We start from the raw sequence: 23,735 nt of genomic DNA, 5'->3' as shown, positions 1-23,735 counted from the left end.
TTTGTAACAAGTAGCGGTCACTTATCTAAGGACTGATCACATCCGCCGTTTCTTAACCGCGTAATCAATGGAGAGAATCTACTACATACCCAGAAAAGCTAGTTCTCAAGCGAGACAGTATAAATTCCCTCTATACTGTCCACTACAGTACCTCAATTTTCAAATCTCGATTTCTGAAATCCATATAATAATACTAGCCCTAATGTTATAAAACAAGTCGATCTGGCATTTCACAGGTAACCTAAAAGGACTACATTGTTCTTTCATTCAATGACATTATACATAGCTCCTACGTATTGGCTTTACTACAACAACCTGTACCAGGAGAATGCAATCCCCAAATATTTAGATTCTTTGACACTTTGAAGAACATTATCGTTATGATAAGAAATTCTCTTTCTCATTGAATCTTTTGAAAATGCTTAAAGCTTTGTGTTTCATTAATATTAAGATATTTTTTTCTTGTTTAATAGTTGTGTAAAATTCGTTAATGACATTTTAAAAATCACCATAACTCTTTCACATGAATAAACAGAATGAATAGTTTGAAATATTATGATTCGTATCTAAAGAAAGTGGTAATATCTTTAAACAAACATTCCAAGCCACTTTGATATGAATACAAATTAGGGGTGTGATTTTTTTTTCCTTTTCCGTACTATTATATCGCACTTGAACGTCTAACATCACCTTAAAGCATAAAGACAATATGTATGATAATTATTTATGCATATTATGTACACAATGTACAATATAATTTTACTATATTATCATTTAGAAGTCAATGATAATTTCACAGACGCTTTTATAAAATTTAACTTAACATGATTCCACTGTCTTCTTAAAGTCAGCATGTTGCAAACAATTTGCATTTCGGTTACACATCTGTCTCTTTAGCATCTACACCCAACGTTGTATCTGCTGAAATTTTAGCAGTTTCTTCTGGAGACACATCGGTGTTTATTTCATTCGAAGCCCGATTTGTAAAACTGCAACACCAAGTTGTATCTTCTAATTCACCATAAACGTTTGGGTTATTTCCTTTGTATCGGAACCAGCACACGCACCCAAAACCAAGCAAAAATATCGCTATCAATACCAAAATTATATATAAGACATTTTCGTCCAGTCCATCTGGTAAAACAAGAAAGAAACATATTAATTTACTGAGTACAAAGACCTTGGTATTTCGCAAGCTAGTATTTTGGATAAATACTTTACAATTGTAAAATAAAATTACAAAATTTATACACAATATTTGTCTACTGTATATGTCGCTAGTTTAAAGATATACATTTACCTGTTGTAGAAACTGTTGAAATGACAGTCGTTGAAGATCTTGGGAGGATGGTGCCTTCGTTGCTTATTGCTAATAAGAGAAAAATGAAATAAGTCCCACTCGTTCCAAACATTTACACAACCGATGTTGTTTCATTAGTCCCATGCAGATAAAGTCTGCACTCCGTCTGTCCTTTCGTCTGTCCATCAGTCCGGAAAATAAGTTTTCCACACTTTTTCTCTATTCTTATTTCCAATATTCCATTACCACCTGCATATGGTGTTTATATCTCTCAACTGATTCGATACACCAGAGCTTGTTCTGCTTATGGTCAGTTTTTAAATCGAAACAGGTTACTGACAAACGAGTCGATGGTGTAGAGGTTCCGATAGTCGCGTTCAATGTCAGCATTTTGCAAATTCTATGATCGTTATAACGATCTAGTGTGCCAATACAACCTACATGTATCATTTGGTCAAATACTGTCTTACATGTTTCATACCTACTGTTAAGCTGTTCTTGGAAAACTGATTTTGACTACGGATAACTCCGTTTACCTGATGAATATATAGGGCTCACGCAGATGTGTGCGGTCGACCGGAGGTGCTTACTCCTCCTAGGCACTTGATCCCACCTCTGGTATATCCAGGGGTCCGTGTTTGCCCAACGCTTTATTTTGTATTGCTTATAGGAGTTATGAGATTGATCACTGTTCGTTATCTTCACCTTTTCTTATAGATGTTTTTTTTTTCATATTTGGAACATTGTGTTGCCATAACAAATTACAAATCAAGTTCAAATTTCGTCTTAAGGGGATATGATGCTGAGATGAAAGTAATTAGATTTTTCTGAAAATCATTTTATCATAGAAAGGAGGTCTCTCCTGTTTGAAAAATGACAATTTTTATATATGCAAATGAGTTCGTTTCCATGGAAACAACCCCTGAACCTAACAATGTTGAAAAAACACAAAAGGCCAAAATTTACCAGTTGTAGATCCAAAAATATGTACAACAAACAAACAGGCTGTAATATGGCTATATTTAATGGCCATCATTCAAACAGTCTATGTGCAGACACTATTATGTGAAAATATTTTCCACATAACGCAAAAACAAATTGCCCAAAATTCAGTCCGAATTTCCTCAGCGCCTCTAAAAAATATCTTTTTGAGGATAGAGTTTTTTTTAGGAAAATGGTCAAAAACATTTACTGAATGTAATTAGATTTTAATTATTTTACTATGCTGTAAAGATGGCATCCATAGCTACAGGACTAATAAAAAATATTGGCATGTCAATGAATTGGATAAAAAGATATGATGAACTGAAGGTCATCTGAGGTCATTGAAAATTGCTACAAATAAATCGGACTGGTTTTTTTTTCTTTCTCTGAAACACATTTTTTTAAAACATCAAACACAACGTTTAAATCTTATGTTCTTAAAAGTGGTTAATTTGTGAAAATATTTTAGTTGGTATGAAAACGAATTCAATTTGGAAAGAAAACAGTCTGAATTTCCTCTGTCCTTTTTTTCATTTTGGGCGTAAATTGTTCAGATAAACGCCAAAAACTCATATCCTGTATGAATATATATAGAATTTTTGAAATTTCATATAAAGAATGCATAAAGGTACCAAACCAAACAAAAAAACAACACTTATAGCAATACAAACTGTAACTGACGGTATTTTTTCAACTGTCCAATTATTCACCAAATAACACCTACCAGTTTAACTAATATAATCCCCAAGATCTGAAGAAAAATTCTGCAAAATAAACAAGGGAATACTGTTTGATAGCACACCTACAATGAGCGTTTCGTATAAACCGCCATTGTGTCGTATACACGGACATATGGTAACGATGATTGCCGAACATAATCGGGTTGCTGAGACCGAGGCCATATACAAAGACGGAAACTGACGCGAGTAACTACACGTGTCGTTTGTTTTAAAATATTACGTTGTTTCATTAATGACTAGAAATACTATGCAAGTGTAAAAAGGTAATAATTACGCAAATGTGCCACTCAAATGAAATTTTGATTGTGAATTTTCTATAAAATTGGCATGTTAAACTGTTTACAAATCTAACACGTGCTCAGTGCCTCTCTTTCGCTTTTTCCGAACTGGTGACCTCCAAGGTCAATGCACATCGGAGGTTACGAGCAGGAATTACTGACAGGATGACAATGATTCATGAATCTATATTTTCTGCTAATTTGACGGGTTTAATGCTTCAGATTCACACTGATCCTATTAAGTTATATATATTCAATCACATATATGTTGATTATTTGTTCTTTTATTTTTTTGATTTATATTCCGTCAGTTACAGCTTGTATTGCTTTAAAATCATATCACCGACCAACCTAAATGTTCTGATCTCATTAAAACTTTAATACTTTAGTGAATCTTTAACCACAATAATCAAATGTTTGGCTCAAATTGTTTTGAACACGGTCTTATTTTGATTTGAAAAAATAATTCAAACAAGTAGCAATCTGACATCCGATATTGATACTGTAATTGCGCATTAGTATTTAATAATCAAAGATAGTCTTGTGCCATTAGTTGTAATTGAATCAGTGGATGTAATTCATTATAGTAAAAGTGCAAACTGTGAAAAATGCAATAGAATTGACATGAATCAACGGATGATGGACACATACTAATTAGATCATTAATGATTCAACTAGATACTCGCGTAAAGAAATTACGTATCGCAGATCTACATTATGTACCCCTCTGCAAATATTGTTTTATATGTATGTGTAAATTATTTTATTGCTATTGATTCTAACTATTCTAAAATTTCAACTGCTATTCTGGTGAAACCTATTAATGTTTCGAAAAGGGAGGGGGTGTAACAAGTTGGGAGCACTAAACATTTTCATAAACTATTAATGAAAGTTGAAGAAAATGAACAGTGATCAATTTTATAACTCCTATAAGGAATACAAAATAAAGAGTTGGACAAACACGGATCCCTGGACATACCAGAAGTGAGATCAGATGCCTAGGGAGGGGGGGGGGGGTGTACTCCTCTAAATCCCCTACTTTATTATTTAAAAAAATTATACAAGAATTATAATCAAATGTTTGGTTTTCTTTCTACGCAATCTGCGGAGGGGTGGGATTGGGTCTATTCAAATATGGAATTTGCGTAGCAAGTATACCCGTTTCAAAGTAGAGGAGAGGCAGTCTAGAACACTCAGTCGTTTAAGTCACACCCCCCCCCCCCCCCCCCCCGATCTGCAAATGAAAATTAGATGGGTAAAATAAATGTACTATGTTAGATTTAAAGCATACAATCATTATTTGATGAGAGCAGCTACAGGATGATAAAGTAAGTTTTGATTTTGCCTATTCCGCATTTCCTCCGTTTTATGACGTCTAGGTGTTTCGACACGCATCGGCCGATCTAATTTCAAATCCAAACATCTAACTATATATAATTTTGATTCAAATAAACAATTAAACTTACGTACATTTCAATAATTTTTGCAAAAAATGCATCCACACCTCATTTGGACTTTCTCTGATGAGTAAATCGGTAATTAAATTCCACCATGCATATGCAGAAACCAGTGCTAAATAATTCGTAGCCTGCTTTGTATATATCTACTTATTATGGTACATGAGGTTACATGTATCACAGATGAACCAATGAATTGCATTAAATAATTCACAAGACGCAGACAGTATATACATGTACCTATGTGCCGACAAAATATTTAGTCCTCGGGTAAATATATTTTTCAATTATTTTTTATTATTTACGAAATCTCGAAATATAATACAAAGTATTTATTATTACTCTGGCATGAAAAAAATTTTGCAGAATATTTTAGCCCCAAGTTTATTGTCGTTCAATTTGGCTATATGTACTTTTAAAATTGTGCAGAGATTCTGTTCGACGTGTTGCGACTCCGTCTTTCATTTCTATTTTGAACAGAATACACAGGTCTAGAAATATATAATAACATGCGATACCACGACATCTGTCAAACTCTGTCTGCTGTCAACGTAAGCAACGTAAACATGGCGTCAAAAATCACGCGCTTATGTCGTTACCTCATATTTTCTAAAAACACGTCATAACGGCATTCATACAAAATTATTTAATCAAAATAAGGCCCCAACTTTATGATTTATGCTTTTGTATTTCGAAAATATGACTTAAGTCAAAGTCATAATCAATATATGTCACGACAATCAAGACCTACGTACGTTAGTTCGAGTTGCGCAGTGACTTCAAAAACGTTACAATCATATCCCCTTAAGCTTGGTTTGTTGATTTTTCACTAATTTATAGCCCTTGGACATAAAAAAAAATGAATGAATTCTCAGTCTCTGGACTAGTTTTGTTCTAAATTGCAGTTTTGTACATTGCTCTGCCATAAGAAGTTACAGATCAAGTTTGAAGTTTTTCGGTCTGTTGATTTTTCACTAAGTTATTGACCTTTAACTTAGCGTGAATTATCGGATTCCGGACTTGCTTTTGTTATGCTTCCAGATATTCCATTGATATTTAGTACATTGCTTTGTGATAACATCCTCCGTATCTGCATCGTACTTACCGGGGTAAATATTTTATTGAAAATGAATATAATGGCAAACGAACAACTCAACTTTATGACAAAGTGGATGATTTTAGTTTTTCCATCGTCAGCTTCCAATAATTATGTAACAATATTCCATTATCACCTGCATATGGCATATATATAATTCAACTGATTCGATACGCAAGGGCTTGTTCTGCGTATGGTCAGTTTTTAATTGGAGACAGGCTACTGACAAAAAAGTTCGGGTCATAAGAGTTTCAACAGTCTCATTGAAAGTCAGTATTTGGCAAATTCTATGGTCGTTTTAACGATCTAGTTTACCAATAAATATTACAACCTATCATTGGGTCAAATGCTGTCTGACGTGTTTCATACCGCTTTGAAGGACGTTTGACTTGAAAGGTAGTGTGAGCTTTTCCAGAGTTTTTTGTTGTGCTTACAGATATTCATTTGATAATTGGTACATTTATAGTTTACCTCTATAAATTGGCTAAGAACTAGTCCACACAAGCTTAACTTTAACATGCAATGTTATTATTTCTATAGATTAGAGTACTACACTTATTAAAACTTGAATCATAGTAATACAACGATGTAGCTAAATTATTCATGATCACCTACATTTCAGAGTGTATGTACTTTGTTAAAGACCCAAACCTAATCCTTTTTCCAGATCTAGTCTTTGTACCTGAATAATATTGATTTCCAACCATTCCTATCCTGGTTCCCCAATATTCCCTTTTACCATAACCTACATAATGAACTTTGAATTTTCTTGCGGTCCATTAATTTTCGCGACCGGTAGGGGACTATAAATTGTCATGCAATACTCTCAGAATACTTGTTTTTATTGATTTAATCCAATTATAACAGATATGCATACTTTTGAATTTAATTTTACTAAATATTTGTTGATGTGAATAAGGATGCGTCCCAATAAAATATTGATGAACTTTTCATAGCGTCATTATAACAGCAGCCTATGAAAGAGTGAATAAAGGATATATAATCAAAGTATTCAAGTTGTTTTGTATGTTTTGATGGCTTTGCACGATGGACAATAATGCACGTCCCCATGATTCGAATATTGTTTCAATACTTCACTATCTCTAAGCAAAATAAAATCGCACGTGTGATTCCAGTTAATCGACTGCCCCTAGCTGATTACCTTCTACCCTAAACTTTTTTCGACTATTTCCAAAACTCCAGAATGTCCTCGAATTTCTTTATTTATTTTCTTAGTCGAAAAGTATTAATTAATTATCAAAACGAGTATTCGTTACAAATTTTGATAGTTGAACAATTGCACATCATATAAGGCAAGCATGTGGATGAAATGTGGATGAAATTAAAGGCTAGAACCGAATCCGAGTATAATGTGCTCTTTAGATGTTCACCATAGATTCAGTGTTGGTATCATTAACGTCTTATTCACTCATTTAAGTGGAATCTGATAAAGGTAGAATACCTTAGATATGCATGATAGCTTAGTTGCATTTGAAAGTTCGCGTTTCATATTGTACCGTACGACTATGACGTCATAGATACATGTACATGTATGTACACATAGCGACCGACTCTTATGGTGTCGATCCAAATGCGAAGTTCATTTGCGGTTACGGAAATAGCCGAGTAGTTACGATTGGCTGTTCAGCAATTGCCTTTTCAACTTCAAGTAGGCTAGGCCAACGTCCCAGTTGCTCCATCACTGATCACAACCAAATCACATCACGGATGTAGTTTACTCCGCTCTTCCTGTCTTCAATTGAGTTGACTTTTCGCTCTTTACGCTCTAAATTACCGTTGTTTCACAACTGTTTGGTCTTTTTAAACCTTCTAAATCAAATATTCATATTTTATATTCTCTTAGATTTTGTTCCTAATCATTTATTCTATAGAAATCTAAGGAATTATATTTTGTGTTGCATGATCGTTATTTCGGAAGCTCGGTAATAACACAAATAAAACAGAAAATATAGATATTAGAAATAAAATATTTTAGGGTTATTGAGATATGACAATAAGTTGGTACGTGGTTAAATCTACCGTGACTCCCTTTATGCCCTTCGGGTGTTATAGGATTTGATCACGTGACCATCTTCATGACATATCCAAATAACACTCAAAAATGTTATCTTATTTCTTAAACGCTTTCTCAATATTCATAAACAGTGTATTGAGGATTTATTTCTACTCGACAGACAGTTGAATGGCATTGTGCAAGATTTTGTTGTCCCTTGTTCATGTCAAAACCCTTCTTGTTCAGACTCGAGTGAACTTTTTTATATGATTACATTTTCTATTAGCTTTTCATTCTTTCCAATGTGACTGATGACATTCCAGTTTCTGCATTCGGTTAGATCACCCCTTCAGTCACTGTAGGTAGTAACATATGATTTTTATTTCACACACATAAAAGGTGAAGATAACAAACAATGATCAAATTTATAACTTCTTTAAGGAATACAAAATATAAATTTGGACAAACACGGACAGCTAGATATACCACAGGTGTAATGAGGTGCCTAGGGCGAATAAACCTCCCCTGTCGACCGGTCGCACCCACCGTGAATCCTATATCTTGATAAGGTAAACAAATAAATGTGTCATGAACGGTCCAACAACCCGTATGAAACACGTCAGAAAGCATTCGATCCAATAATAGGTTGTATTGGCAAACTCGATCATTAAAAACGACCATAGAATTTGCGAAATGCTGACTTTAAATGATATTATTCAAACCACTGGAACTAACATCAACTTGTTTGTCAATAGGCTGCCTCGATTTGAAAACTGATCATAAGCAAAACAATCCCCTGCTTATCGAATCAGTTGAGAAATATTAATACGAATTGCAGGTACTAATGGAATATTGCTACATAGATATGGGAAGTTGATGATGGAGAAGCTGAAATCTCGTTTGTCATATAATTGAGTTATTGGTTTGCCCTTAATATTTATTTCAATAAAATATTTAAGTACGAAGCAGATGTGGAGGACTATTTGGTGTCCTTCATTTCCAGTTAAGATAGATAAAACGCCGTCGAAATATCTAAATGTTGAGTTGAAAGCCATATCAAAAGATTGTTTTCTTCTGATGGAGAAGCTTTGGAATAAATTCTGCTTCATAAGAAGAAACAAACCAGCTCAGCTAACAATGGAGAACAGACTGTGTCCATGGCAATTCTAACAAACTATTGGAAGACCTGATAATCAAAGACTACGAAGATATTGTCAATGAGAAACTCCAGCACATTTTTTATTTCAACTTCAGAGTGTTTATGCGTGGAATTAGTTGTTTTTAACAAAGCATATTTGGACTACTGGTCACTATGCATGCAGAATAGACACGATAATTCATATCCATCCATGTCATTAACTAGGATATTAATTATACCACCCGCAACAAAGTTGTGGGGGAATTTATACTGGAATCGGGTTGTCCGTCTGTCCATCTGTAGACGCAATGGTTTGCGGGCTCTAAAGCGTTACCCTTTTCCACCTACAGTCACCATATCATACATATGGACTATCCATGGGACGAACATGTTCCCTATCGATATTAGGGTTAAAGGGTCAAAGATCAAGTGCACTCCTAGAGAAGAGACTACTTAAGGTTTTGTCATGTTCTTTCTTTTTTACACTCAGGAAACAGGTAATTTATATTTATTAACAACACCCTTTGAGAAATCGGGGTAAGCGGGGTATTTTTAGTGAGCATTGCTCACAGTACATCTTGTAATGTCTAAAAATTGTATGATTTTGAAGATTTTTCATCATTTGAAAGTTTAGTTGGAGTAAAAGTACGATTACCGAATGTGGAATTAAAATTCGTTTAGTATACAGTTGTAAGAATGAGCCTTACAAAAACAATCTTGTTATCATCTTTATCAGCTGAAACCAAAATGTATGCCTCGTGTAACCTTTCTAATTCTTTGATCACATCTGGTTTACTAAACTCACGCGTGATCGCTTCTTTTGCCAATGATTTTAAAGTTATTGCATGTATCAATGGTATTCCTATTAAACATTTAATTGCAGCAATCCTACGAATAACTTGTCTTTATTTCTCTGATGCTGATGATTCGGTATCAATAACAAGATGTGTTAGTGAAACACAAATGCCCCCGATAATGGTTAAGAGCCATACTCTGTAACCACTTAAACAATTATATAAGGGGTCCGGCACGCACTATCACCGATTTTTTTTCAAATTTGGCACATCGACTTAATCTGTCATAAGTAATGTAAAACCATCATAATTTGGTTGCTATGCAACTCTGTTGCCATGGTAACACATGCCATTCAGGTCACAAAAGAGTCAATTTTCGCATGAAAAATGACATTTTTCATTCAACTATACTGGATTAACCTGTTTGAGTTCTTATTTAATCATTATCAAATGATACTATATAGCATTTTTATTATTTAGTTTGATATTTAGTAAAAGGTTTGAATAATTCTTTTATATTTTCATTCTGTCTGGAAAAGAGGGTTGTTTGATACATTCTGAAAAAGCTAATTTAGAGGCAAATTTGAATGATGGATAAAAATTCCCGCATTCAGCTTGAAATCTATAAATGATTGTACAACATACATTAGATATAGTACTATCATATAACAATGAGACATGTTTGGGAATCTACCATCTAAGCTGTGTTTCCATGGAAACAAAATGATGCATTTCGTCATGATATGACAGTAGATATACATTTTTCAATGTAATTCAAAATACAATTTTCTATGTATTCAAAGTATATAATCTTAATAACCGATTGCTACTGATGTTAGATTTTAAATTTTAACAAGTGTAATTTGAGAATTCATGTTTGTTGCCATGGAAACGAAAATTGCTATTTCTTTTCAAATTCGAAATCCATGCAAAATAAATAAATTTTTAGACCCCCCCCCCCCCCCCCCCCCAAAAAATGCTTTTATAGACAGATTCAACTGAAGTCAATGTTATAGTTGATAAAATATTAATACTGATAGATAATTCATATTACATTGTTGCTATGGTAACAAAATATCATAAAACAGCAAACTTGATGTTCTCATTCTTTTCAGGTAAATCTCATTTTGTTATACATCATGCATGTTCTTCAATCATAAACATTCTTAATTTGTAACAGATAATTAAATCAATGCATAGTTTTTGTTTTTTAATTTTGTTTCTTCAAATGTGCATGATTTCTATTTGTGTATTGTACATGTATCACAAATTGCAAATGTATATCTCAAGAATTCATCAAAATAACTACCATATCTAGAAAATGCATATTTGAATATTTCAGTTATTTCAAACTATCATGTACATTTTTTCACCTTGCCAATCGAATTAAGTGTGACATTGAAATTGAATCATTGATCTTAAAAATTGTTCAAGTTAAATAAACTAAATAAGATACATAAAGATTGTAATTTATCATTGATTCATGAGAAATTACCCCCCCCCCTCTCTCTCTCTCTCTCTCTCTCTCTGCAGTTCAATATTAGCTCTGCTTACTATGTATGTGCAAGAAATGTTATGCCAGTACCATGTATGAAATCTATTAAACTAATATTTTTTAATACATGACTTGACAATTTACAGTTACTTATTAGGAAGTATTTTGACCTTGACTCGTGACCTTGGCATTTGATTAAAAACAATTGAGGGCCTCTGTTTTCTAGAGTCTGGACGTTCATCATGGTCACTCGTTTAACGTATCTTTTTAAACATAGGTATCATAAGAAGACCTTGCTTGTAACTGTAACATACCAATGATGTTCATATTGAAGTCATTTAGTATGCTGGGAAAGTCAATATCTTTAATATCTGACATCGTTGGAACCCACGGGTTGATTCATTGATTATCATTTAACGTACCGCCGAAGAATTTTTCACTCATATGGAGACGTCACCATTGCCAGTGAGGGTTGCAAAATTTAGGCCTATGCTCGGCGCTTAATTACGGCCTTTGAGCAGTGGGTTCCACTGATGAATATTTCATAATCGTATCCTATTATAAATGGTATACCTTTATTTTAGAATCATATATTACAAAATAGACAAGATAAGCACACACAATCTTTTTTATTTTCTAATTTTGCGCATATATAGTCATCATGGCTTTAATCGTCTTCTCAATGGCATAGAGGCAACTAAAATATAATGTGATCTGCTGTCCTGATAGAAATTCTTTCCGGTTAAATGAACCACACTCTATCATATCCTTTGTGGCAACATAAGCATCGAACATACACTGATGCTTCTGACTTGGCCCCCACCAAAATGACAATATGACACTTCCTACAAAATCAATAAATAATATTAATTTTAAGAGAAATACCAAGATGAATATGTAGCTGTAATATGTATTCCTTAAATTATATGTTTGAATGAAATCTTATTCAAACCCTTTTCTTACGGTAGGTAATAACTTACTTAAATACATGTATTCTTATCTAGATTTAGTTTTATCTAAACTCTAAGGTGATTATATGACCTCAATTAATCAACACATGGCCATGATGGGTTAATTATAAAATTCAAAACAGTGAGAATTGTTTTGCGGTATTTTATCACTTGAGGACTTCTGCGACGTTTCTTAATAATATATATCAAGTTTCATGAATGTGCACTCTGTCTCGTTTCTACAAAAAAAATCTTAGGGTACGTCGTATTACCATGTCTGTTTTAGAGATAGCATACCGGTACTCAGTATTTTGATAGTTTCTAATATTGTTGCAATCAAAAGTTATGTATTACATCAGGTTGTATATATAAGGACAGTACAAATATATTTTAGCAAAGAATGGATCAAATCCATGACCCCTGCATTACAAGATAGGTTATCTAATCGCTAAGCTACCCAGGCCGGTAAAATTTGAATTTATTTCCGAAATCATACGATAGCTTTTTATATCAAGAAGATGGGGGAAAAATCAATGTCAGAAATGTTGCTTGTATGTCCTTAATAAATACTTTTGTTTTGTTAGTGGCATGTGTAAAATGAAAACAAAATCAAGCTGAACAAAAAAGAAAAAAAATAGAGTAAATTTCCATGCATAACATGTATAGTCTAACGTGTATCAGAATTGGTATTTCTACAATATTTCAATTCTGTTTAATTAATTGAATTTATTCATAGAATTGATAATTTTATAAAGTATCATCAAAAGTAAAGAATAATTAATATGTGGATGTGAATAGTGTAAAACTGAATAGTGTCCCCACCTCAATCACTTCTCAGTTGAGTATCTGTACATGTATAACCCCCCCCCCCCCCGAACTGATACAAGTACAAAAGATTAGAGATAAAATTCAATGTTATGACCCATTACTTTATTTCACGAAGGAGAGCTTATTCAATGTTTTGGCATGTATCAATGGGGGAAAAAAGTATGCAATGGCTTAATCACAACAGGGCGTCTCTTTTCTTTTATGTAATATGTATAATAACGAAAGGTCATGCATTTTTCAAATGAATAAATATCTATGATTTTTTTTAATGATTCTATTACTTCATTCTATTATAAAACAAATAATGATAACGATTTTGCATTTATTATCTCAATTTCATCCTAGTCATACGATCCCCTACAGAATAAAGTGTGCTGCATTAGGCCTAAGTAGATCTAAGTACTGTAATGTGTGACGCCACAGTCTACATTTTGACGTCATATCAATACAACTGAAGCAGTGGCGAGTTGAAGGGTGAATATTTAGCACGCACACACATCATATGTGCCATGCTATTGGCAGATCTAAAGAAATCCATAATTGTACACAATGTCTATGAAAACATTTGACATCAAATGATTGTGATCAAGTTGATTAATTCTAGGCTTGTGAATGGATTTCAAAGTAAATAGAATAATTACCTGTATTACTAGAACGCTGGTACTCGGAGATATGTCTCTCACACCTTCTTTCGTGTGGGTGAGTGGAGATAATATTTTGAATGCCACATATCTTCGTCTAAACTTCTGTCAGCATGCAGTAAGACATTATTCCGCCATATTATATGTGTTTCTATGTAATTTTACTGCCTTATGACGTTGAAGAGTTTCAAAGGGGAATAACTCTTGGTTACAGAATGCATTTCCCCCCATAAATCATTCACTTCAAATTGTATGAAATGGGCAGATTCCCAAAAGTTTTAGTTTAGATTTATGAAGAACATAGATTAGTTGTTTTAAAAACTTGTGTCACTTTATTTGAGGTGGATGAGAATAAAAGTTATTAAGACATAAAAACCATTGAATTTAAACACAATTTTACAGATTTGTTCAATTATAAAAATCACTTAGGATTGTCCATTATTCAATTTTTTTCCTTAAATGACAAATATGGGATCTGTTTTATAATTTAATTTGAAAATTAGAATTTTAAGACTATTCATAATCTTTTATATTCAACTTTTGTGCCAAAACTACCAAATTCTAGAAAATGGCCAAACTTGATAAAATTGTACCTGTTTCCATAGCAACCATGATCACTATCTAATTTTTAAATATATTTTCTTGAATATGTTATATAGATGTTTCATTCAGGTGAGTTTCGTGAAAATCGGTGACTATGCGTGCCGAATTTTTTTAAGTGGTTACAGAGAATGGCTCTTAATTCCAAAGATGGACAATGTCACATGGACAATTATCAGTAGAAAGATCTTGTCACAAGAAATGCTCATGTGCAGTATGAAAGCTCTAATATTTACCATTTAGAAGTTATGAGCAATGTCATTTTTTAAAAAGTAGATGAAATGTCAAGATCAAAAGGTTTAGTACCCATGGAAAGCTCTTGTCACAAGGGATACTCATGTGAAATATGAAAGCTCTAGCACTTGATGTTCAAAGATTATTAGCAAGGTTAGTTTCAGACAGGATGGCAGAATGGCAGAATTACAGAATGACAGACAAAAACGATATGCCCTCTGATCTTCGATCTCGGGGCCATAATAAGAGTAAACATAACAAAGAGTGATGAATCTCAATATCCTATAAAGAATACAAAATTTACAGTAAAACAAACACGGATCTCTGGACATACCAGAGGTGGGAATCATATACAAATAAATTCTTGTCCAGAATATTATATGTTTTAAATCTTGCTGAAATAAACAAACTTGTACTTTCACCCATTTCCCATTTTGGCATCCCGGGTCTTAGTCCGATAGCAAACCACTACCAATATTTCTCATCTTCTTTGGAAAACATAAAAGTAAACATTCAGTAAACAGTTGCATTCCCCAAACCCTAAGCAGCTGCTATTATGTTGACAGGGATTCAGAAGAGATATATTAGAACTAAAACGAAAAGTGATCAATCTCATAACTCGTATAAAGGATACAAAATAAAGAGTTGGGCAAACACGGACCCCTGGATATCAAAGAGGTGGTATCAAGTTCCAATGAGGAGTAAGCATCCTCTTTCGACCGGTCACACCCACCTTGAACGGTATATCTTGATCAAGTAAACGGAGTAATCAATAGTCAAAATCAGTGCGTCATGAACGGCCTAACAATCAGTATGAAACACATCATACAGCATTTGACCCAGTGATAGGTAGTATTAGCAAACTACATCAATTTAACGACGATAGAATTTGCAAAATGTGGACTTAAAACGAGACTGTTGGAAACCGTGCAATATCAATTGCTTGTCAGTTGCATGCCTTGATTTAAAAACTGACGTAAAATAAGGTCTTGCATATCGCAACAGTTGAGGGATGCAGGTGAATATTAGTCATAACGCTGAATTGTTAGTTTACCTGAAATAATGATTTTCAATAAATTATCTTCGTAAGAAGCAGATGTGTCCTTAATCTCGAGTTAAGAAAAATAAAGCGTCGTTGATATTTTTAAAGGTTAAGGCCACAGCAAGATTTGTTTTCTTCTAATGTAGAAGCTTTTGAATAAACTCTGCTTCATAGGAATATAAAAACATGTCTCCTAACAATGAGCACAATCTGTGCCCGTGGGAATTTTAACAGACTATTGGAAGGTCTGAAAACAAAAGACTACAAAGATATTGTCAATGGGAATGCTATGAATATGCTGTCTTCATTTTTCTGCTAATAATAATCCGGTATCAATGATAAAGTGAAGATAACGAAGATTTGATGAATCACAATACCCTTCAAAGAATACAAAATTTAAAGTAGAACAAACACGGATCCCTGGACATACCAGGCGTGGGAATCATATATAAATATATTCTTTTCCAAAATATTATATACCTCTTAATCTATCTGGAATAAACAAACTTGAACTTAGCGAATTCGATCACTGAAGTAACTTTCAACCCAGGTCTCATAGCGAACCACTACCATTATGCCTTACCGTCTTCGCAAAACGATCCAGTAAACTTTGATGAACAGTTGCATTCTCCAGATTCTAAACAGCTGCCATTATGTTGACAAGGATTCAAATGGCATGCAGTTGAACTGCCTGTTAGAACAATGGAATGAATTCAAGATAATCTCTGATGAAAAGACGTCACATTGCTATTTTTAAATTTTCAAACATACATCTAAATTTAATGTCAAAATCATATTATAGCAAAGTATTTGTTTTCACAAAGAAAGGTGAAGCTAACGAAAATTGATCAATCTTATCAATCGCGTAGGGAATATTCAATAGAGAAATGGCAAACACGGACCTCTAGATATACCAGATCGGACTATGCGGAGTATTGCATCCTCTGTCATTATCAGGTAAACGAAGTAGTTTGCAGTCACGTCAGTGTGCCAAAAAAACCTAATGATACGTTGTATTGGAAAATTACATCATCATAACGACCATAGAATTAAGAACATATTGACTTTAAATGAGACTGTTGAACCCTGAAACATCAACATGTTTGTCAGTAGCGTACCTTGATTTAGAAAATGATCATATGCAGCAAAAGGTCTTGCGTATAGAATCAATTTAGATATAAACACCATAAGCAGTTGATATTGGTATATTGCTATTAAATATTTATGTGGCAATATTCCATCATCACCTGCATATGGTGTTTATCTCTCTCAAATGATTCTATACGCAAGAGATTGTTCTTGTGAAGCCCTATGTCTTGATCAGGTAAACGGGGTCATTCGTAGTCAACATCAGTGTGCCAAGAACGGCCAAACAGTCGCTATAAAACACGTCAGACAATATTTGATGCATTGAGAAGTTGTATTGGAAAACTACATCATTATAACGACCATAGAATTTACAAAAGATGCATGACTTAAAACGAGCTACTGAAAGAACTGTAACATCAACATCTTTGTCAGAAGCCTGCCTCGATTTAAAAACCAGATCATAAGTCAATTCAATATATCCCAGTTAACTCCAAATACAATACACAGCAATCTTCCACATGTGCTTTTTATTTGGATATTTTATTGAACATAGATGTTGACGGCAAACGTACAATTAAGCTTTGTGACAAACAGGATGACTTCAGCTTCTCCATTGTGAACTAACCATATTGATGTAGCAATAATCCGTTATCACCTGATTATTCACGCGAGAGCTTATTCTGCGTATGGTCTGTTCTTAAATCGAAGTACGCTACTGACAAACAAGCATATATCATTGCGTTTCAAAACTCTAGTTGAAAGACAGTATTTTGGAAAATATACGGTCGTCATACCGATCTTGTTAACAAATATAGCTCATCATTAGGTTCAATGCTGTCTGGCGTGTTGTTAAGCCGTTGTTTACATACTTATTTCTCTCTACTGCTATTATCCTATAAACAGAGCGGATCCACAGCTGCAGGGGAAATATATTGCACTCCTAGTGTTCTAAACTTAAGTGTTTTGTATGAGGAAGAAGACTGGGCGATTTATTTAAATGTATACATGCATCAACTAACCTGGAAAGGTTATACCAACTACATCGGTAGTACTGAATGTATGTCCTGATAACGTGGTGTAAGAAAACTTGAAGAACACAATTACTTTATGGAAGTCGTCTTTGTATAAGTGGATCGTGATGTTTATTGAAGTTTCGTGGTCTCGGCATAAAGATGTATTCGTAATATATTGATATTTTGGTCTTCTCAATTGAAAAATGTTAAATTTTCCATTACCCTGAAAAGAGAAAGGTTCTTTTCATGTATTGAGATTGAAATGCTTTACGATTATATTGATAACCTAGGCAAATAAAAATAGCATACCTTAATCCTGTACTTCAAGTCAATATATTTCGGTTCGGGATAAATGCAATCCGCTTTTGAAATTAAATGTATCGAATTTTTTGAAATCGATTTGCCGTAAGGTGGAGGATTGAGGAAAGAAAAATATGCAGGCTTTGCTGAAATTGAAAAAAGAAATTTAATATGAACAGATACACTTCTTTCAAATAAGACGACTTTGTATCAATCTTGAAGTTCAAAGGGACTTACATATAATATAAAGTCGTTCAAATGATTGGTAGGTGTTGAATACACAATACCAAACTCCATTATCTACTGTATAGGCTGCCCTGTGTATACGCAATGTTGATGTCTCATTTCTACCTGTTACATGAATTCTCGGGTCTGTTGGTATTGTGCAGTAACCAGGAAATGAGCAGTTTGAAACAATCTCGTTCTGTGGATTAATCCAGGATACGTGTTGGTTGATAAAGGTTTCATGAGACGTGCACTCTAATTCCGCAGTCCCACCTTCGATGGGAAAGTAATTGATTTTCAGGAAGCATTGTATTTGAAAAGGCACTGAAATGAAATTTCGTACATGTATTTTCTGATGAAATAAACATAATATGATATTATAATAAATGAAGCTGAAGGAAACTATCTTATTTGCAAAAGTTTCTACTAATAATAACTTTATATGTATGAGGTGAAAATTCTGTTTATTGATCAAGAACCCTCCATGTTCCTTTGTTTATACACATTAGGTGAACACAGAGATACCATATATACTTCAAAATGACATTTGTTAAGAAAATGACGAGATCATGTATCAATTGAATGGCAAAAACAGGTACATAAATATGAGGTCAGTGATGCCAACGACATAGATATACAGTGTATATATTTATGAACAAGAGACTTTATCCAATATGGATAGAAAATATCATGACTGTATTCAGATATGAGGTAATTGATAACTAGAAGTATTATTAGAAATAAATTGTACATACATGCAATAGAAATATTAAACAATCTCACCTTAAAACACATGTAACTACCTCTATACATCAATCTGATATTCATCTAAAACAGCTGAAGATCTAGTTTTAATTGTAACGAGGACTGTTATAGATCTTCCCCGAACGTCCCCCATTTACAAAGTGGTGTATTATTAAGAACAGCATAACATTCACTATATATCCTTGAGAGAATTTTGGATCTGCAAGTATTATCCAATCAATATCAACTTAACATGCATGCACGTACTGGTCAGTGATTTTAATCTTGTCAATCCTATAAATGTCTAAGATATCGAAAGTATTATTTTCAAAGTAATTCATTTAAAAACAAGAAAGGTGTAGACGTATAGGCAATCAAAATTATGGGGATGTCCATGCGCGTTGATTTTGATCATGACAATCAATTAAGCGTTTAAATATGTACTTACAATATGACTTTCCATACAATTCATAATCAATTGAGTGTCATGATCTATAATTCAGGTTACATGCTTGTGTGATCACTGCTAGTAAGTGAATTTAACATCACACACAGGTGCAACCTAAACTTTAGAACATTTCATTAAAAAAAATAAAAATGCTATAGATAGATACTTGATTTTAGATGTTAAAAAATACATTGCACATACATTAGTGCGCACATGAATTTGATTGGGAACTTTTGTTTACGTCTTCAATTAGGCTTCATATCATAAGCCTACCGTATAGGTTTCATTTGATTAGTCATCTATAAGAAAGTTATGGCTATTTTACTACATGTATTTAAATGAAAAAGTGTATTCACGAGCACAAGAGTACGACTTTGCACTTAAGTTGATGTCATTCAACAGATATTCGAATCAAATACTAATATTTTCATGATACAAAGACAGTTATAGTAATTATAAAATAGTCCAATCAGAATTTAGCACACATGAATGCACGTGCTCTCCAGTAATTTTGACAAACAAATTGATGTCACAGGGGTTTCAACAGTCTCGTTTAAAGTCAGCATTAAGGAAATCATACGGTCGTTATAACAACCTAATTTGGCGATGCAACCTACCATTGAGTCAAATGCTATCTGACTTGTTTCATACTAATAACTGGGCCGTTCTTTACACACTGATTTTGACTACGGGTTACTCCGTTTACCTGGTCAAGATATAGAGCTCATAGCTAGTGTGCCAGGTCGACAGGGGATGCCTACTACTTTTAGGCACCTTATCTCACCTCTGGTATATCCAAGTTTCAAATTTTTTTTATTCACTCAAACCAACAATACGTAGTACATGAGGTTAAGTACATGTGATACATGGGAAAAGAGATACAGGGAAGAGAGACACAAACATAGTCATGTTCACATAAGGGCAGTGCAGAAAAGAAGGAAGCGAGGAAAAAATAGATTATATGGATGAGTTATGGAGGACAGACTAAATCGTATATTTTTGCTATAAACAAACATAGATTTCTCAATTTTTTAACACTTCTAGTTGACATTATTTCAGAAAATTTAACCAAATTTGGATTTGTACAATGCCTTGAATGTAAAAATTGTTTTCTTATGGCACACATTGATTTGCATTCTAAAATAAAATGAAACTCGTCTACAATTTGACCTAAATTACAAAGTATACAAGCTCCTTGATTCAAAAGAATATTTGCTAACCTGCCTGTCTCTACTGGGAGCCGATGATTCGGGGTTCTGAATTTGACAAATATTTTTCTAAGTTTAATAAGTGAATTTTCAAGGTATTTTTCACGACCAAAGTTGGACTTAAAAAATCTGAATTATTATTATCACTTTCCCATTTTTGAATAAATTCATCACTTAAACGGTGTTTAAAAATAGCAAGGACCATAGTTTTGTCTAAAGAATCTTGCACGTCCCATATATTTGGGACACCACATGAAGACAGGATTTTGTGAATACAATTTATCCAGGAATTGCCAATACCCCCCCCCCTTTTTTTTAAATGTTGCAAACTTAAAAATTTATACAATACACAGACAATTTTGTTTTCTGTACAAGTCAGTAGATTAGTCCAGAAAGAAATCATTCTCGTAAGAATATTTATACATGTGCATAATGGAAAACGCCCAATTTCGCCATACACCATATAGGAGGTCCGTGTTTGTCCAACTCTCTATTTTGTATTCGTTTTAAGAGTTATGAGATTGATCACTATCCGCTATCTTCACGTTTTCATCAATCAATAGATATTCTTATTATCTATCTAAAATGTAAATATCTTAACACGGTCAAAATATTTCAAAAAAGAGTTTTTAAATTTTAGATAGATAGATAGCTTATTGCCAAATAATGGGCCCCTAGGTGCATAAACACGTATAAAAAATGGAATTAGCACACTATATATGTTCAGCGATTATAGGTACCAAGTAACGATGCACAGAGAACATATATTCATATAGTCATAAATCTGATGAAAAGGAAATGGGGTTTTTGCTCCACTTATCCCTCTTATAAGAAAATAGAGTGCATCCCTCACCGGCCATCCCTCACATTGAATTATATAGAAGATATCCTTCACTATATAGAGAGTATTGAAGGATGACCGCTGGGTAGGTCACTGGTCATTTAAATCACCTGTGCAATCGATACGGTGGAATGTTGACCTGTGGGTATGAGGGTCAATGCAGACTGCACGCTGACCGACGATCTATTGTATATATCTCTTTAAACTGAGAAATGTGTAGTCTGCATTCTATTTAAAGGCATTTGACAGTGAAGTTAATAAAATATTATTCAGGATTATGATACACATAAAATGATATGTTTATAATACGGCTGCATTATTGAAACCAAATTATATTTATCAAGACATGTTTGAAAATGCATCCCTCTTTACCAGTAGTTTTGACAAAGACCATTATCTCTATTCAAAAATGAATTGTAAAGTTCTCGGAAAAAATTAAGGATTAATGCGGGGGTGGGGGGTAGGGCACTGATACAAGAATTCAATGGTCTAAGATCTAAAATGTATAGCTTGTTATATGATGGAAAAGAAAGGAAAACTGCAAAGGGGGTTGATAGTGATTGACAAATACTTGAAACACGAATCATATTTAAGCAAGCTCTCTTTGATCATAGCTCTACGAGGCATTCAATGAATATGATCAGAAGTTTTAATCACCAATTGTATTCTGTGTCAATACGTAAAACAACTCTAAGTCCGTATGGTAACAAACGTAATGTACGTGATACAGGCTTACACACTTTGGCCCATGGTCATCATGAAATTAGAAAATAGAGCCATTTGATACCTCTGAAATACATGTACCTGTCATTGTAAACATGGTTTTGTATTGAAATAAGAAAGACAACGTATATAAAATGTTATATTTTATATTCCATATATGAATAAATAATATAGTGTTTACAATTTGTAATAGTCTCTCTCTCTCTCTCTCTCTCTCTCTCTCTCTCTCTCTCTCTCTCTCTCTATATATATATATATATATATATATATATATATAATATATATATATATGACAATTATGTACACTGTTTATTTATATCAATAATATAATTTGAACTTGGCATTAGATTTTTATTTTCCCCATAAGAACTAACGGGGATGCCACTTATATCTATTTTGTATTGCTTATAGCCCAGTAGCTAAGTACTTCGTTACTAGCTTGAAAATACGGATGTATATTTAAGGGCAGATGATACAAACAAATTTTTTCTTTCGAAGAGACTTTATATGATATCATTCTTTTATAAAAGTGGATAATTCATTGAATTCTTTTCCCCTTTGACTTGGAGAGTGAAATATTTTCCATATTTCAAAAAAAAAGTACAAAACAATAGTTATCATGGTAAATTAGTTTATTCTTCATCTGTTTACCTTTTTTATACCTCAAAAAATGGTTGTCAGGGAGAACAGAGTGTACTGATATTAGATTTACAACATAACATGTAAAATATTAATGCATTACAAATTTTACACTTGGAAAATATCAATTGCTGCTTCAATAAAATTACATATATGGACATTGCACCCTCAGTAAAGGTTTACAAATTAAAATAAACTTCATAATATGTTGCCTTAATGTTTAAAGTGTAATATAAACTTAAAAATCATATACCATACGGGGTGAATTTTCTGAGTAGAAGCAAAATTGTAAATATCACATTGGCTGATTTTCTCAAGACAAAGAAGAGTTATCTCCCATAATATAAGAGTAAAATTTTACAACTTCTGAAAATAATTTACAATGGCATTGATGATTTTACTGTTTGTGTTTTGGTTTTTTTTTTTTTTTTTTTTTTTTTTTTTTTTTTTTTTGTTTTTTTTTTGTCACTCTTGGTTTTCCTTTGCTATTCATCTCTGGAAAAAAAATAAAGAAATGCCTAATACAGGACCTCTTTGATGTGCCATTTTACATTTATTTCTGCATTATGTCACGTTTCCCAGTAGAAACAGGAGAAAGATAACTGCATGCTTCCTGCTGACATCTTATATATAGCAATGATCCAAGTCCATACCGTTTTTCGTCCTCACAATGTCTTATGTGTTGTTAAATCTAGTGGTCTACCACACGCAGCACAACCTTTTTCCAAATTGTCCACTAGAATTCCAAGTTCCACAACTCGTCTCCAACAAATCATCTTCTCATGCTCTTCTTCCGATTCCTCACTCTCTGATGCATCAGATGGATACCTTTCTTCATTTCCTAGGCATTCTTGTGAATTATCACCAGACGAACAATTTTTTCTTGATTCATCCAACTTCTCCTCGATCACCAT

The 23,735-nt window shown here is 33.3% G+C and overlaps 1 protein-coding gene across 1 annotated transcript; it reads right to left on the bottom strand.

Annotated features, from left to right (window-relative positions):
- LOC125682762 (uncharacterized) lies at nt 1-23,735 on the bottom strand. Its single transcript, XM_056160915.1, has 7 exons — nt 23,525-23,735; nt 18,231-18,542; nt 18,003-18,139; nt 17,700-17,916; nt 16,175-16,282; nt 1,301-1,369; nt 1-1,134 (listed from the first exon to the last, which is right to left on the bottom strand). The coding sequence occupies exons 1-7, from the start codon at nt 23,733-23,735 to the stop codon at nt 878-880; spliced, it is 1,311 nt and encodes a 436-aa protein (XP_056016890.1). The 3' UTR covers nt 1-877.

This window comes from Ostrea edulis, chromosome 3 (assembly GCF_947568905.1).
Source record: "Ostrea edulis chromosome 3, xbOstEdul1.1, whole genome shotgun sequence".
Lineage (NCBI taxonomy): Eukaryota > Metazoa > Mollusca > Bivalvia > Ostreida > Ostreidae > Ostrea > Ostrea edulis.
The sequence above is the reverse complement of the archived record's forward strand: the minus strand, read 5'-3'. Positions and strand labels throughout refer to the sequence as shown.